The 17,943-nt window shown below is 44.7% G+C and overlaps 1 protein-coding gene across 2 annotated transcripts in view; it reads right to left on the minus strand.

The window, feature by feature from the left end:
* The window catches only part of KCNB1 (potassium voltage-gated channel subfamily B member 1), a 198,762-nt gene extending 192,443 nt beyond the window's left edge, over positions 1-6,319 (minus strand). The window contains exons 1-3 of one of the 2 annotated variants that reach the window (XM_065565964.1): positions 5,836-6,256; positions 4,876-4,962; positions 3,497-4,153 (exon numbers count right to left, since the gene is read on the minus strand). In XM_065565964.1, the coding sequence (XP_065422036.1) occupies positions 3,497-4,063 (567 nt within the window). In that variant the 5' untranslated portion in view covers positions 4,064-4,153; positions 4,876-4,962; positions 5,836-6,256. Of the gene's footprint in view, positions 1-3,496; positions 4,154-4,875; positions 4,963-5,835 lie in introns of both variants that reach the window. The other variant, XM_005304598.4, reaches the window with a different exon arrangement.
* Between the last annotated feature and the right edge of the window lie 11,624 nt (positions 6,320-17,943).

Here is a 17,943-nt window from a genome sequence, read left to right on the forward strand (position 1 = left end):
TCTCTGATACCAGCTCCGATATTTGGAGGCTCTCAGGGGACAGGATATTAGTAAATCTAACATTATTATTCCTATTTTATTTAGGCACTAATATGCTCAGCATTGTACAAGACAAATAAGACATTCCTTGCCCTGAGGAGGTTACAGCTTAAAAGCCAATCAAAGATTCAACAAGATGTATGGAGAAACCCAGAGGAGATGCTAATTTAATGGGTTTATTTTTAGCTCATTCATGGAGTCTCTCTCTCTCTCTTTTCTTTTTATTTATTAAAGATCCCACTTCCACCCTGATATACCTATCTCTTCCTTTAATGGTGTTGAGACCAGGGCAAAACTGGGCCCAACATGTCTATCAGATATACTGCAGAAAGTTATTCTGGATTTGTTAGGTTACGAGCTGTAGAGAAAAGATTAGAATAGAAACAATGAGGAGAGATTTAGTTAGGGAGCCCACCTTGAAAAACTTAATCCGATTAGAACTTGTTCCTTATCATCTAACTGAGAGATGGGGCAGAGCTGACAAAGGCAAAGCATGCAGAGGCAGGGAGGAGGGTTAATGCTTTGCTGAAGTCCAGCATTGGCTTATACAAAGGCTCGTGGTGCAGAAAGTTCAATAGTTTGTTGAATTATTTTAAAAATTGCTTAAGCAGGAAACTGCAACCAGCTTATATATGTGACATATTTAACTGGAAAGAATCTTCTACTGGGGAGCAACAAATCCAGAGACAGGAAAGAGTAAATAGCACAGATGAGAATTCTACTGACTCAAGAGATTTGGGGTTGAGAGGAGAGAACTAGAAAGAGGTTGTCTAAGTATTTCAGTCTAACCCAACTGTAAACTGTGGGAAAGAGGGATGAGACAGGAAATGCTGGTTTGCACCAGTTGAAGGACACTTTGGTGATAACTACTGGAATAGATTACTATGGTCCCCTTTCCATGGGAAAGCTTTGAATGCCCTGGAGAAGGCACTATGCTGGCAAAAGCAGAAATAGTCTCATTTTAAGAGGAAATGTGAAAGAGGGTGAAGCTAGCAGAAGAATTATTTGGAGATCGCCTACTCTATTAGAAGGACTTACATGTATGCAATAGCTGGATGAGGTGAGGCAGAGAATCCAGATTCAGAGAATTCAGTCTTAAAGTCATGATAACTGGGCACAACTGTTTGATTCTGAGAATAATGGGTCAGACCCCAAAATCCTTACTCAGTCCTTTCCATGGCCAGCTCCCCAGTGACTTCAGTCAGACCTTGGCCAGTGTCAGGATTGGGCCCAATACATACAATAGGTGGATGAGCTCTCACAAAAGGTTATCAAAGCAAAGAGTACACGGGTGTGCAAACCCAAGAGCAGCGAGTGGGAGTGAGTGGAAAAGTATCCACAAGCAAGGAGGCAAAGGTTTCACTAGGCCTAGTAGCCTTTTTCTGCCTAATCCTAATAATTCATCATACATCATTTCCTTGCTACAGTTAAAATGACTAGAATCTGTATTTGTCTTCAAATATTCCAGCAGTTCCCAGACAAATTACAGCACCACATCAATTATAAGAGTGAAACATCAGAGGGGTAGCTTAACATGGGAAGGGAAATAATGCATTTGCAATTCACTCTAGATTAGTCCAAAGCCTGCAGTGCTGAATGCACTTACTCTGAGAATTTTCTCAGAAGATAAACCTAGAGTGTATTTCACTTATAAATCACAAAAGACACTTATTTGGCAAGAGTGACCCCTGCTCATATACAATAAATCGTGAACTTCAACAGTCCCTAATGGATTTTGAGTCAGCGCCACAGACAGCTAAGCCCAGGGCCTGTGTTTCAGGATTCCATAGCTGTGCCAAAATATGCCTATAAATTATTAACATCTTCAGCACAGTGTCATCTGTGCCGTTTGAAATAAAAAAGACATTCTGTGTCTCCGCCTGTCATTAAAAAAGCGATAACCAATTCATCAAAGCAACACACCTTTCCTTTTCCCTGCCAGAATAAATCACTTATCCCACACACACTCTCTTCAAACTATCTTCCCAGAACTTTAAAGACACTTTTGTTCATACCTGCAATGCTGCAATAGAAACAAACCCATTTTTCAAAATCAGAAACAAACAAAACAAAACATAATCCACATGCTACAGGGACAAAGATCCAATTTGCATGTAGAAATGTAAATCAAGCAGATAACAGGGAGAAAAATAGCTCTGCTTTCATTTTGCTATGCAGCAGTATTGCAGGAGCACTGGGCGCAGAAATTTCAAGTTTTCAATCCTTTAATGTTCAGTCTCTTGTACTTTCCAATCCTTAATACTGCATTTCCACCCCTGTTAACCTTTATTTTTATCTCCACAGTTACAGAATAGTCATGTTTGTTTGCAGATGCTTCATCACTAATGAAAATGTGCAGCTGCCAGGACATTCTCTAATGCAGAGCAGCTAATTAGCTGTCAACTATGACACTAATTTCTCAGAACTATGCTGTTCTTTTAAAATTATATTAAAATAGAACTGCTGGATCCAAGTGTAACAACTTCAAACCAACCTGCACATCAATCATTTATTATCAGCCAAGGAATTTCAATAGCATTGTATAGAGGGGAAAATTAAAATCTGCTAGAAGCAGGTAAGAAACAGATTTAAAACATTGTCCTCAGTAAAACTGAAGACTAAAAGTGCCTGGTACTTCCTTGGGGTGTTTGCATTTTATCCTGAAAAGTTAAGATAAGCCTTGAAAGGCAGCATTTATTAGCATAGCCATCGTTGCTTACCACTAGCTTGTTAGAATTGATTCTGAATAGCCCTATACTGAGTGATACACACGATTATATTTTTACTAGTTAAATTCAAGCTAGTAAAACTCATAGGAAACTTTATATAGATCATTACAGTTTTGGACCAAGATTGGACATCTACTGTGACAGTGCATCAAAACAAGACATAGGACAAGCACTAAATAAATCCTAACTGCTTCTCAGAGAACGTGCCAAACCTACAATAAAGTAGCCCATGCTTTAGATAAACTAATGAGGTTACACTTCTCACTGTAATTGTGCAGCTGTTCCAACTGGCCTCTGAGGACTGGATGGCTTCTGATGTTTATTTCCCTTTCCTCAACTCTTTCATCTACCCACAGATAATAATTAATAGAAAATCTTGCCCTGTTTTGCATGAGAAGGGTAGAACTGTGTGGGAGGCCCTCCCACTCTCCCAGCCTCCCTCCCCTCAAAAAACCAAACAAACAAACAAAAACACCTTATCCAGAAAAGCAGAAGAGCCAGAGATTCCATGAAGTCCACTAGGGACTTCGTGGATTATTGTTAATCAATGTTACATGGAAGGCACTCAAACCCTGGTGTGATGGGCACCAGTACAAATCTTTAAAGGCACATACATTTAAGCAGCATCCCCTCTGTTTGCTTATGATAGTTGGCTGCCAGGACCCGTTTCAGCCCCCACAAGCAATACTTATGGATGGCAAACAGTGAGCAGTGATTTGAGACGTTACCTTGGCGGCTACTGAAGAGTTGGGTTTCTCTAGAAGATCCCAGAGTTTTTTCCTCTTGTCGGCGCAGCAGGTGTTATCGAATTCCTCCCCTTCCCTTTCCCTCAGCGTCTCGGCTTCTCTCTTCAGCTCCTCGTTCATCTGCTCTTTCTTCTGGTGGTACCTGGCCTGGCAGCAGGACTCCAGGTAGATCTCGTCGATCCCCCAGTAGTCCAGTTCTTGGCTGAAGGACAAGGCGCACATCTCCTCCATCATGTGCAGCTTGCCCGTGCGGTAGAAGTTCAAGATGGAAGTGAATGCCCCCGGGTGCCGGTCAAAGAAATACTCGTTCTCCTCCAGGTTATAGTCGTCACAGATCTCCATGAGGGACTCGTGCGTGTTGAAGTCTCTCAGTTTGCCCAGCCTGGTCCGGGGCAGCCTGTCCAGGGTTCGCCAGAGAACTTCATGCGCCAGGCCCCCCACGTTGAGTTTGACCCTCCGGGAGCAGGCCTTGCTCCGAACGATCTCCATGGGGTCCGGAGGCAAAGAGGTAGAGGACCGAGATCCATGCTTGTTCATGCCCGCGGGCATCGCTGCCTCTGGAAGGCTCCGCGGGGCCGGGCACTCACGCTTCAGAGCCGGCGGGCTTCACCTGTTCTCCTTCCCCTCCATGCCGAAGAGCTGCAAGAGAGAAGCCAAAGCCGCACGGGTCATTCCCCCTGCCCGCCGGCGCCGGGCGTTAATCAGAGCGGCCAAGAGCTCCGGCAATCGGCTCCAGGGGCAGCGGCTGTGGGACCGCGCTGGCCGCTGTTCGGCCTCGTGGTGCTGAAACCGGCCCGCTCGGGGGAGGGGAAAAGCCGCTGTGCACGCGGGGGAGGCGGCCCCAGGGGCAGGGGGCACCAGGCGCTGGGGCACGCCCCGGGGCGAGACTCGTGGGGTAACACTCGCCTTTCCCAGGGCTACAGGCGGCCTGGCAGAGGGGCTCCAGGCGAAGGGAAGGCGCTGAGCGCGGCTCTGCCTTGGTTTGTGGAGGGCTGCGAGGAATAAGAAACACAGATGGGGGCAATCCCCCCCTCCCTAGCCCCCATGGGCTTTAGCCGGACTTGCGGGAGCCAGGACCATTATTCTAGGAGGCCACGGGAGAGGTCTGGCCACACAGACACTAACCCGGCTGGGGGGACACGCACAGTTCCCCCGCACACACTTCTGTGGTGACATGCCCCCGGGATAGCCACGCCGGAAGCGAGGGATAGTTACTCAGCTCTAAAGTCATGACAGGATCTGTGTTTTCTCTTTGCTTTCCGATTGCTTCTCCCCCTCCCCCCAGATCCTCCAGGTTTCTTTTGTTAAACCCAGGTTAAGGAACCGTGAACTTAATATATATATATATATATATCCACAACCTTGTGTGGTGTTCAGGCCAAATCCTCCCGGGCTGTTCGCAGAAACCTGCAAGCCTCCAGTCCGGTCCTTTATTCCTCATCTGTTACCTGGTTATAAATTTAACCCAAAGACGTCAGGGATATAGGCTGCCGCTAAGGATTTACGTGATGACACGTAATTACGCCTCCTGCCTGAAATGCACAGTCCTCGGCAGCAAGAAAGTCTGGGGACGGGAGCAGCTACCGTAGATCGGAGCATGCATTGTATAGCGGGTGCTGAGAGCTCGTCCAAACGAGGGGAGCGGCTCTGTAGGAGACAGGGCTTCTTGCCATAAAGGGGGGGCGCCCCAAGATGTAGGGAATAGATTATGCACGTAGGGTCAAGAGGAACTCTGTTCCCAGCTACAGGCTGCCTGCATGGCTAGTTCTCTCGCTCAAATGCAGATGCTTTTTATAACTCTCCGCTTGTGAATCTCCCGGAGGAGATTGGATTGGGGGGAGGGGAGAGGGGGATGGATTGATTGCCAGTCACTTTAAACAACGCATTTCACTTTTGGGAGACTCTCCCAAGGACTCTCCCCCCTTCCCTCCCTTCCCTCCAACATAAATCAACGGAGGGTCAGTAAATAATAATAAACCCAGCACACACTTATTACGAAAGCAGCTGCCTTGCAACGTCCCCTGGCACTGTTGCTTACACAAGACAGCATTAAAATAAACCCAGTACAGATGGGAAGCAGTTCACACTGTCCTCCATGCCCAGCCTTCCAGCCCTATAAGGATGTCAAGGGTTCACGGGCGCGCTCTTTCGCCTCTCATAGACAGTGCAGGGATCCTGGCAATCCATCAATCAAAGACCGACCGTGTCTTTAAACAGCAGCCGGGTCTGCTCCTTGACCGTGACCCTGGCTAGAGCCATAAACTCCGACAAACGCTCCTAAACCTGCTTCCCCCTTTTCCCAGGCGAGCTGGGCTACCTACCTTCTTCGCCAAGGATCAAAGCCGGGCAGTCGGCGGAGAACAGGGAAACCAACGTGTGGCTACATCCTGCATCAGCCAGCAAGCGATCAGCAGCTGAGGCCGTTTGCACTGGCTCCCCGGAAGCCTTAGGCAGAAAGATCACAGTAATATTCCAGTATGTCCAAGAACCCGAGGGCTGGGGAAGGGAAGCAAGGCAAATGGGTCCACAGACGCCTGAAAGCTGCAGATTATTCCCAGGATCCTTTTGCAAGCAGCTTCCCAAGGCCTGCACTTGGATGAGACTCTCTCCCTCCGCCCCCGTCTACATTCCAAGATGGAGCCACATTTTCTCGTTTTAAAGATACAAAGGAAAGCGCCTCTCTTTCCTTGTGCTGTCTCTTAATGGAGATCAACAAGTCTGGTCTGAACCTCCAGCTTTTCCTTGCAATTCTGGCCCAGCGTTGTTTAGAGTGAATGGGAAGGTGGAGGTTGATGAGAGGAGGGCAGCGCCACCATGAGCTGGGATGCAGCATTGCAGGGGAAGTTAACACTTGCCTGGCCTGGCTGCACCAGCCTGGGCATGATTTACAAGGAAGGTGGAGCCTGGAAGAACTTTTATTACCGGAATTTAGGAAGAGTGTGGGTAAGAGAGAGATTCCTGAGCATTTCTCCTTAAGAGAAGCTGCATCTCAGGTCTTTTATTCACATACACACCCAATCACACACACACACACACACACACACACAAAATCCCTCTGTTCCCAGACAAAATGATACCACAAAAAGCCAACAAGGATTTGTGTCAGAATAGTAACTGTTAGGAGCTGAAAGCAAAGCTATATTGATAAACGTATCATGGCCTTTCCTGTTGCCCTGGCTTGTTGAGCTAGGACCTACTGGGAGTTGAGCTGTTAGATATGCACCAGGTGGGGTTTTCTCCTTGTCTGTCATCTAGCCCTTTGCAACAGTGTAATGTGTTGTTACTCTGACTTCAGCAGGAGTTTGGTCTGAGTGAAGACTGCCTGATTTCCTCCATGGTCCCTATATCCCAGAATATATCTATATTCTACTAGATCTTAATTGTTGCATGCGTAAATTGATACTGAAACATGGGGAGGAGGCAGATCTCAGATGTTGGTCTGGTTTATGAACTCCACTAAATAAAGCAAGAAGGAAATTTTCTTGGCCACGGGGGTAATACTGAAGAAACAACTCTGAAACATGTGGCACTACCAAGCATCCCCACAACCTAAAAATTACTTAGAAAAGTTAGATGCCTGCAATCACCAGGGCCTGATGAAATGCATCCTAGAATACTCAAGGAGCTAATAGAGGAGGTATCTGAGCCTCTAGCTATTATCTTTGGAAAATCATGGGAGACAGGAGAGATTCCAGAAGACTGGAAAAGGGCAAATATAGTACCCATCTATAAAAAGGGAAATAAAAACAACCCAGGAAACTACAGACCAGTTAGTTTAACTTGTGTGCCAGGGAAGATAATGGAGCAAGTAATTAAGGAAATCATCTGCAAACACTTGGAAGGTGGTAAGGTGATAGGGAACAGCCAGCATGGATTTGTAAAGAACAAATCGTGTCAAACCAAACTGATTGCTTTCTTTGATAGGATAATGAGTCTTGTGGATAAGGAATGGATGTGGTATACCTAGACTTTAGTAAGGCATTTGATACGGTCTCGCATGATATTCTTATCGATAAACTAGGCAAATACAACTTAGATGGGGCTACTATAAGGGGGGAGCATAACTGGCTGGATAACCATACTCAGAGAGTAGTTATTAATGGTTCCCAATCCTGCTGGAAAGGTATAACAAGTGGGGTTCCGCAGGGGTCTGTTTTGGGACCGGCTCTGTTCAATATCTTCATCAACGACTTAGATATTGGCATAGAAAGTACACTTATTTAGTTTGCAGATGATACCAAACTGGGAGGGATTGCAACTGCTTTGGAGGACAGGGTCATAATTCAAAATGATCTGTTCAAATTGGAGAAATGGTCTGAGGTAAACAGGATGAAGTTTAACAAAGACAAATGCAAAGTGCTCCACTTAGGAAGGAACAATCAGTTTCACACATACAGAATGGGAAGAGACTGTCTAGGAAGGAGTACGGCAGAAAGGGATCTAGAGGTTATAGTGGACCACAAGCTAAATATGAGTCAACAGTGTGATGCTGTTGCAAAAAAAGCAAACATGATTCTGGGATGCATTAACAGGTGTGTTGTGATCAAGACACGAGAAGTCATTCTTCCACTCTTCTCTGTGCTGATTAAGCCTCAGCTGGAGTATTGTGTCCAGTTCTGGGCACCGCTTTTCAAGAAAGATGTGGAGAAATTGGAGAGGGTCCAGAGAAGAGCAACAAGAATGATTAAAGGTCTTGAGAACATGACCTATGAAGGAAGGCTGAAAGAATTGGGTTTGTTTAGTTTGGAAAAGAGAAAATTGAGAGGGGACATGATAGCAGTTTTCAGGTATCTAAAAGGGTGTCATACGGAGGAGGGAGAAAACTTGTTCACCTTAGCCTCTAAGGATAGAACAAGAAGCAATGGGTTTAAACTGCAGCAAGGGAGGTTTAGGTTGGACATTAGGAAAAAGTTCCTAATTGTCAGGGTGGTTAAACACTGGAATAAACTGCCTAGGGAGGTTGTGGAATCTCCATCTCTGGAGATATTTAAGAGTAGGTTAGATAAATGTCTATTCGGGATGGTCTAGACAGTATTTGGTCCTGCCATGAGGGCAGGGGACTGGACTCGATGACCTCTTGAATCTATTCTCTATATTCTTCCCCTTTGCCTGTTATTTGCTTCCTTCCTCACTCCCGGTCTGTATGTCAATTTAGACTGGGAACTACTCAGTCTGTAAAGCACTTGCATTGGGTGCTACATACATGAATAATAATTAAGAGATTAATCCTCCTGCTAATAGTGTTCTCCACTTATTACTATGCTTCTCTCACCATCCAGTCTCTCACCCTGGTACTATCAACTAATTAATACCTATATGTTAACCTATTATCCTTATGACTGAGTACTTCAAATCTTCTTCACATGTAAATGCCACTGAAAATCAAGACCGTGCCATACACACAGGGCTTGTAGGGTCAGGACTTATTATCTCTAAAGGAATAATACCTAACTCTTACACAGCACTTTTCATTAGTACAGCTCAAAGCATGTTACAAAGGAAGTAAGCATCATTATCTACATTTTACAGATGGGGAAACTGAGGAATAGAGAAGTGAAGTGACTTGCCCAGGATCACCCTGCAGCCACTGGCAGAGCTGGGGATAAAACCCCTCCTGAGTTCAGTCCAGTGCTCTATTCACTAGGCCACACTGCCTCAAAGAAAGGCTATCACTGTCATTAAAGCACATGATCTTCAGTCAGAAGATCTGGGTTCTGTTCTTGCTTCTACCGCAGGCTGTATGTGAGACCTGGGGAAAGTCATATCAACTTTAGGGCTCAGTTTATCCATCTGTAAAATGGGGATAATAATAATACGCTGTCATGCATGAGATGGTCAGGCTAAATTATTAAAGTTTGGAAAGTGCTTTGAAATCTTCAGTTAGAAGGTACTATGAGAACAGGTTATTTGCTTGTGGTACCATCTATGAAGTCCGAGGCACATAATCTTACATTATAATAAAGTCAGGCCTCTGTTTGTGTAAGATGAAGCATCTCTGAAGGATCGTAAGCATTAAATGGTACAAATTCAAATCGAATGGAGATATCCTTTTTCTAACTAAACAGGCCCCACTCTTTCAAATGGTAGCCCAATGCTAAAGTGGCACGGTCATCTGTTCCAAATGCCTAACAATTTCCCTGTAAGAATCATTTTCAACTTTGACCCAATGAAAGTAGGATGGAAAAGCCCTCCCTTGGGAGACATAAAACATGATGGCTGGACAGCATCAACAGATACTGGTCTTTCACAGGCATCCTATCCTGAAATGCACCAAATTTGGCTTAGAACAGATCATGGAGGTGCATAACACATTTGGTGACCTCTATGCTGTCCAACCAACAGCATGAGAACTAACCTCTGCCTGTTTAAGGGGGGAGTAGGAAAATGACAAATAATATATAAGACAACAAATCAGATTCAATGCAGATAAATCTTTAGGCGAGAGTCAACCCTTACTTTTATCACCAGAGCATTTATAACCTTCTACACCACTCTTATGACAGTGCTAATATCATTCACATGTTACTGTAGAAACTATGGAGTACTAGCTGAACAGATCATTGCAAGAAGGGGAAAACGGATCCACAACAAAATAGCCTGAGACCAAGTTGGCAACACCATTGTTGATTGTTCACATTAGACTCCTTCCTGCCCCTTACTACTCAAATGAATAATCTCACACTGGAGTCAACGTGACTTCTCATATAAAAGATGTAGGATCCGGCCCTAAATAAGGAAGAAGGATTGCCAAACTGATTACACCTGAAAGAGTCTATTCAGACAGAATTTCTATTTCTGTAGATTTGCGTCCTCCCAGAAACTGCTCACTGGGTCGGCTCAGGCAGTTTGCCAGCAAGGGGCAGTATAGGGATGAAATAATATAATACACGCCACATCTTCTGGCAAAGTTCTCTAACCCGAGAGCACATAGTCTATCTGGATAACCTCTGTCAGTTGATATTTTTTATACCCCAAACATCACAAATCTTAATTTGTGGTTTATTCTTTCAAGGCCCCTGGAGCCAGCCACACACTTGAACAGCAATCATCGGCAAATCCCGTTCATTGCCAGGCATTTCTAGTTATTAACCAGGAGATTCCTTAAACCTCAAATACTTCAGAGAACATGTCCAGTATATGGTTCAAATGCATTCCCCTGGGTTTACCATTAACTGAAATTATCTATCTATATATCCAGATTTTACCTGGTAAGTGCCAAGGAGGGTAAACCAGCCTCCATGGCTTTCAGCACCTTAATGGAATATTCTGAGGCTACCTGTGGAAATATCCTGCCGCTGGTCAGCCCCCCCAAATGCCATTGACTCCCATAGGGGTTCCACAGCTGGCAGTGTGAAAGGGCTGCCCAGTTTAAAATCATTTCCAGCATCTCCCAGCCCATTCCTGTGGGGTTGAGGAAAAGGTTGATTTACACGGCTTTGCTGGACTTAACATAAACAATACAGCTGTGAGGAAACAAAGGACTCCTTAATATAAGGCAACTCCAAGGTCTCTCATGTCAATGAATGATGGTTCTCAGACTGTGGTCTGTAGAACATCTCTGGGCAGACCATGAGGTACTGTCTGCTCACATGATACTAACATTCAAATGTATTAAAAGACGTCACATACCAAACACTTCTCTGGCATTGCTGTAGTTGTCCCAGAGATGTCATGCACTTGTGAATGGGAGAGGAAGTCACCCACAGGGCACTGTCCCTCTGTTAAAATGTGTTTCTCATTATGTAAATATTGGGAACTCTTGCCCTCTTAGTCATTCCTTTTGTTTCAAGGCCTTTTCAGTCAGGCCAATGAAATATCAAGGTATAACAGAGATTTCCAAACTTCTTGTTTGGAAGCCCAGTGCACCTGCTCTTAAATGGGGAAAGAGTTAAAGAAAAAAAAAATCAGATTTCTCCCCAGGAGTCCCCAACGTATGTTCTAAATGAAAGACTTGAGATACACAGACTTTGAGAATCAAACAATGGCTTGTGCTAGTCACAGCCCAACTACTCCAAGATACTAAAATACCAGGGGAAAGTGCTGGTGGCAGAGGGCCCACACCTCTAGAATTCTTTCCCTGCTGAGATACAATTAAAAACAAACCTATACACTCCTGGGCCCACCTCCAGAAAAAACATCAATGCCAACTTGATCCTCCTTTGCTCCCCACCCAGTTGACCTTTCCATCCTTACAGTTGCCTTCAATGAAAATCTAACTACACGGATATGGGTTTCAATTGCAGCTGCAGCCTTGTACTGACACCCAGCCTGGAAGACAACTGATCCCAAGCCATCAGATTTGCCTTTGAGGCTCCTCGGGGAAGTAATGAAGAACATGGGAGAGCTGAGCTGCTGCGCTTGGCATTTTCATTAAAGACAAAGAGCAACGGAGGGTCTCCGCTCTGGGAAGGAAACAAAGGGCAAGGGATGTGAGAAGATCGAGTCATGGGGTAATTTTACTTGTAAGTGGAGTAGCAAGGCTAGCTGGATGTGAGAAGAGTGCAAAGTGAGTACAAGTTGCTTTGGGGAATGGAATCATGAGTAGTGCAGCTGTGAGAGAGAACACTTGTCCTAGAAGGATTGGACATACCATTCAGGATGCAGAGCGACAGAAAAATCCCTGAAAAGATTCAGAATCCAGTGAGTCTGGATACGGATTTGAAGTTTTAGGCTTACCTGAACTTTTCAGAAACTTTGTGAGGTTTCCCCCTCCTAAGCTACCAGCATCCTCGCTGCCTGTAAGGGTCCTTTCAGGCTTTAATTTTACACTGTAACTCTCAGTCCCAGGCAATATACTAAAATATGCTTCCAAAGAGTCCATAGCAGGCAAGATGGGAAGGCTGATAGGGTCAGAAGCCAGCCAGCCTAGTGTCTGCATTCGCTCTATAAAGCTCTTTATCAGACTTAGTGGTTCTTAATCAGGGTCATGTTCCTTTGGGCTGTGAGGCTAGGCCATAAAGAAATTCCATTCTGATTTGGTTCTTAAAGAAGCTCTATTTTAAGTCACCAGAAAGTACATTAAAAGCCACCCCACTGGACTCCAGCCTTAAACATTTCTGTGGAGGAGGCCTCCCTTGCATACATTAAATAGTATTTCAGCACTTACTGACAATGGGCACACATACATTGCTGCCTCACTTCCTAAGAGTGATTCAGTAAGACCTAATGTTCTCAGGGTTGTTAATGAAGATGGATCTGAAGAACTAATAGCTCTTAAGTGTTGCAGAAACACTGGTGTGTTCCCTAAGGTGGTTGTACATGTAAATCTACATTGCCCACAGCCACATTTGTCTTGGTCACATCCTGAACACACTGAATTTGAGACCGCACATAAACGCACGAAAGGAAGGAAAAAAACCTTTAATGTTTCTTCTGTGTGAGTTTAACCCCCCCCCCCCCCCCCAATGGACCAAATGCACCCCTGGTGTAGCTGCAATGATTTCAATGAAATTACCCAGGATATTTATTTAGCCCTATTTGTAAACATTATAGTCCTGATCCTTCTCCCTATCCATCCTTAAGGATGCACAAGGCTGGAATTGCAGCAGCAACTTCATGGTTTCCTCGTGACAGGCTCCACATCCGACATCCTCCACATGCTGTGGAGCAGCTTTGCAAGGCAGGATGCCCTGGTGACCCACAGAGAGAGGTGTTGGGGTAGCATAGGGCAAATGATGGGCAGGTGGCCAGTGGGGCTACATTCCGCACTAGCCAAAACCAGACGGTGTATCTGTCCCATTGCTTAACTCTACATCGGCAGGGGCAGCTCTATGTATTTTGCTGCCCCAAGCATGGCAGTCAGGCGGCTTTCGGCGGCATGCCTGCAGGAGGTCCGCTGGCCACGCGGATTTGGCGGCATGCCTGCAGGAAGTCCGCCAGTCCCATGCCTTCGGCATCCCCACCGCCAAATTGCCGCCAAAGCCACGGGACCGGCAGACCTCCCGCAGGCATGCCACTGAAGGCAGCCTGACTGCCGCCCTCACGGCAACCGGCAGGCCGTCGCCCGCGGCTTGCCGCCCCAGGCACGCACTTGATGCGCTGGTGCCTGGAGCCGCCCCTGTACATCGGACAGGAAAATTTGATTCTCCCTACCTCCACTGTTAGCTCAGGCTTTGCACTGGAGAAGAACTTTCATCCTATGAGATTTGCCATCTAACATTTATCTTGAAGCTCTGAATTCTCCAAAGGTATTTTATTTTTATATTATGTAGTGACTGCAGATGCCTAGGTGAGGGTTTTTAGGCCTAAAGGGTTAAATTCTACTATTAGTCACACGGGTGTAAATCAGGAATAAAGCTATTGGAATCAAAGAAGTTATTCCATACTTGCATCAGTGTAAATGAATGCAGTAATTGCCAGGCAGCATTCACTATATTGGATCAAAGCATTGGTCAGTATCTTTCCTTCAACTGAGACCTGCAAGTGCTGATCGACCATTTTATCCTGTTTGGGGTGTCTGTATCTCTTGGAGCTAGAACCCTCTGTGACCATTCTGTGTGCCACTCTGGTTCTGTGATTGTATAGGTAGTCATGAGCCAGGCGGGGAATCTCTTTCCTCTCTTGAGGTATATCTAACTAAACCAGGCTGTTGTTACCTAACTGCGGATCTGCAGTGCCTCTCTTCCCTTGCTGACACAAAGCCAGCACCTGGTGTTTCAAAGGAAGACAAAATCCATCATGCCTACTCCCAGCAAAGCACCCTGCCAAATACGCATAGCTGTGTCCTTGGGAAAAAACGTATTTCCTCACCAACTTATGCCCTGAAATATGCAACTGATTCCCTCTTATTTTAGCAAGCAAGTTTACAAGTATTAAACCTTACCTTGAATGCCATTGAGGAACCACAACTCCCATTAGCATCAAGACATTCAGTTGCTCCTCATCATCCATCACAATCAGGCCCATTAAAGCTTTCCATTGTCCAGTCCTCTTTATAACCCAGCTGATGCATTTCACTCTAGGGCTCTCTGTGGAAGTGAATTCCAGCCTTTCTTTCAATCCCACCAGAACCCTTTCTTCTCTGTAGCTTTTCAGTAAGGCCCTGCTAGCGCAAGGAGTTCCGTGCAGGCTATTGTGCAGGACTGGGACCCAAATTTGTGCCCAACTAGGGCAGGTGTTATGAGAAGAAGAAGGAACTGATTCCTTTCTCCCAAGGACCAACTGTGTCATCTCCATAACTGCCTGGTCTCTACTGGCTTGGGGAACAGATATTCTGAGAGTGCATCCAAACCCCTGGCTTGTTCTGCATGGCAGCAGCTAATCAGTAGGGCTGGGCCAGGCTTTTGGTCTTTGCCATAGTCATGGGGGGCAGGGGGAAGCCAGCTAGGCTTAGTGGGAAATCAAATCTTAATAAGGTGCATTCAATAACAGGTCAAACTCAGAAAAAGAAGGCCCAGTGGCTAGAGCACTGGACTCAGGATACCTGGGTTCTATTCCCAGCTCTGTTACTGGCCTCCTGGGTGACCTTGGGCCAGTCACTGCCCTCCCTGTGCCTTACTTTCCCCATCTATAAAATGGGGATAATGATATTCACCTCCTTTGTAAAGTGCTTTGAGATTTATCTCAAATGAAAAATGCTAAGTGAGAGCAAGGTATTTATTATTATGGTGATTATGATTTGGTATTATAATTATTATTAATCTTAATGGTGAGATTATTCAGCGGGATCAGAGTTAGACCATAGCTGAACATTTCTGAAAATCTGAGCTTTAATGTAAAACTCACAGCAGCTTTGCTCCTAGCTGACTGAGGGGCTTTTGAAAATGCTACCTTTTATTTGCCTTTAATGTGATGAGAAGATGGCTAGCTACCTAAAGAGAGATTTCTCTCCCTGCAAAGTGGAATCGTTCTATTTTCAAATGCATCATCAATAAAATCATTATATTTAAAATTTATAGCATGTACATTAAAAATACTGAGCCCATTAACCTGTGATCTGTCAGCCTCAGGCATTTTGAACGCACCCATCATTGTAGTATCTATTTCTAGACCTTACATGGAAAAACAGAATACTAACATTCTTGTAGGATTTTCCATTGGACCAACTTGTAGAAATTCACTGGCAGGATCCTGTTTCTTTCCTGCTTGGCTTGAATAACTGACACTTCTTTCTGGGGCTGCACAACCTTTTTTCCTCCCCTTAAAAAATAAATAAATAAGACATTGAGCTCTGATGCTTCCTACAATGTTACCTTCAGAATGACTGGAATATGCCCATGATTAGGTTAATAGCAGCTGTTCGTAAGAAAACATCTCCAGCTGATAGTGGAAATTCACACCTAAAGTAATGGGTAGCTGCTGATTTTGGGCAGGCCTAGCAACCTTCAGTTGAGTGCAACAGGATATAAATAGAGATGTAGTTAGAACAAGATAAATATTATTGACCCTATTACATTTGTAGTAAGCACTGAGTATTATGTGTAATTGTATCTGATTCACAGGCTGTGAGTGATCTCTCTATCTGGGTGGGAGAAAGCCCTACTAGCATTTGGAAAGCCAGCCCCGTTCTAGCCCTATAACAGGTGTTGTAAAAACCACTGCTGGTTACTGATTAGGGTATTGCGAGTAAAAGCAACGAGCAGTGGGGAATAAACTCTCCAGTGACAGAGATTATGGCTCAGTTGAAAGTTCTAGGGCAGGATCTTTTTTGGAAAAGTTTAGGCAGCAAAGCCCGCCAAAGGGATAGCTAGTAGTCAGGTTGGTAAAGAGCTGATTTACCTGCACATACTCCATATTATGTTGCAACATAGCTGTTGATTTAAAGGATCTTTAAAGGATGTCCTGTAAACATAGATACTCAGAGCTTCTTTGTGACAGCAGGAAATAAAACTTAAATTCTCCCCTCACAGAAGGACAGGCTCTTACCCTTAAACTAAAGAAGAAATTCTATTAGTGGTTAACAGTATAGGATCTATGACACACAGAAGCATGGTTCTGATTCCATCCAGCAGAGGGCAGGCATGCATAGGCACACCAGCCAGTTCATTACAATAGATAGAATACAGTATAATACAGAGAACCCTCAGGTCCCACTGACATCAAGCAGAGTTGAAGGCACTCACGTCCAGAGCTTTGCCATGCAGTTGCTGATTTCAATGGGAGTTAGGTGCTTAAATACCTTTGACGAGTTGGGCCTCAGATTCTACCAAGATTAGGTCCGAGGTGCCAGGTCTACTGCCATTCACCTGTCTTTTTTCCCCTTGAAACAAATACACAGTTGTACTTACGCATCACTATACATAACTCCAAATAGAGGGAGGAAAATGAATTAGAGGTTTCAATATAAAGGTAGTATACAGATTAAATTAGGGGGAAAGCTTACGATTGCCCTCAGCCACCAAGGAGCTGGTTCAGGCTAAAATTAAAATTGTGCTATTAGGACTGATACAATCATAACAGCTCAAAAGTAAAAAGACAAGAACCGAGTGACCAACATCTGTGTATTGAAGTTCACACATTGAAGAAAAGCTGCGTTAACCAGGGCAGCTCCAATAATATTTGTCAGTTTTCATGGCCCCAGTCACTGCTAGGCAAGAGTTTCATTAGCTAGATTCCGCAGGGAGCTCAGGTTTAAAAAACGAATCCCCTCTGTTTTGCACTGTAATTCTTTATTATCCTGAAGTCCAGCAGCCCTGTGTGTCCTCTGCTAGACCCAGATAGGCACTGACCAGCTCCCTACCTGATTCTTAATCTTGTCAGACAGGCAGAGATAAAAGAGGACTCATTTGTCACAGTTCCAGCCTTGTACATAGCATTAGCAGGAGTGAGTTTGGGCAGACTGGGGTGCAGTCAGCATACACCCCCCTACCCCCGAACAGTCTAGTCACATGCCCCTGCCTTGATAGACCTTATCTCCCAGCTGGGACCCTTCTTTCCCTCCCACTCTCCCCACTTCTTGACTTCCATTTGCTCCTCCCCAGATCTGAAGCTTCCCAGCCCTACCCCCATCCCATCCCTTTTAATTGAGGTGATGAGAGAATGCATCCTAAAAGACAAATTTAAAATTTTTATTAAAGCTAATGTTACAATTATATAATACACAGGTTGAGAAAAGCATGTGTGTACATCTGGGACTAGTGCTTAGATTATCCACAAATACAAATTTGTTTTTAAAGTCATAAGATACATATAGTGCATAATCAGCAATAACTAGCCCAACTGGTAAACTGACCAGATAAATCCTAGAGCAGGAGGCAATCCTGGAAAACTGCATTATACCAACCAACTAGGCCTTAGATGTTTCTTCCAGGCTATTGATGGAAATAATACTATGCACTTTCCCCAGAGGATCTCCAAGGGCTTGGCAAACACTACTTCATTTTCAAAGCATCCTTGGGAGGGAGATACTGTTTTGTCCCTTTTACAAATGGGAAAACTGAGGCAAAGAAAGGTGAAATGACCTACCCAAGATTGCACAGGAAATAAATAAC

This window comes from Chrysemys picta, chromosome 13 (genome assembly GCF_011386835.1).
Source record: "Chrysemys picta bellii isolate R12L10 chromosome 13, ASM1138683v2, whole genome shotgun sequence".
NCBI classification, from domain to species: Eukaryota; Metazoa; Chordata; order Testudines; family Emydidae; genus Chrysemys; species Chrysemys picta.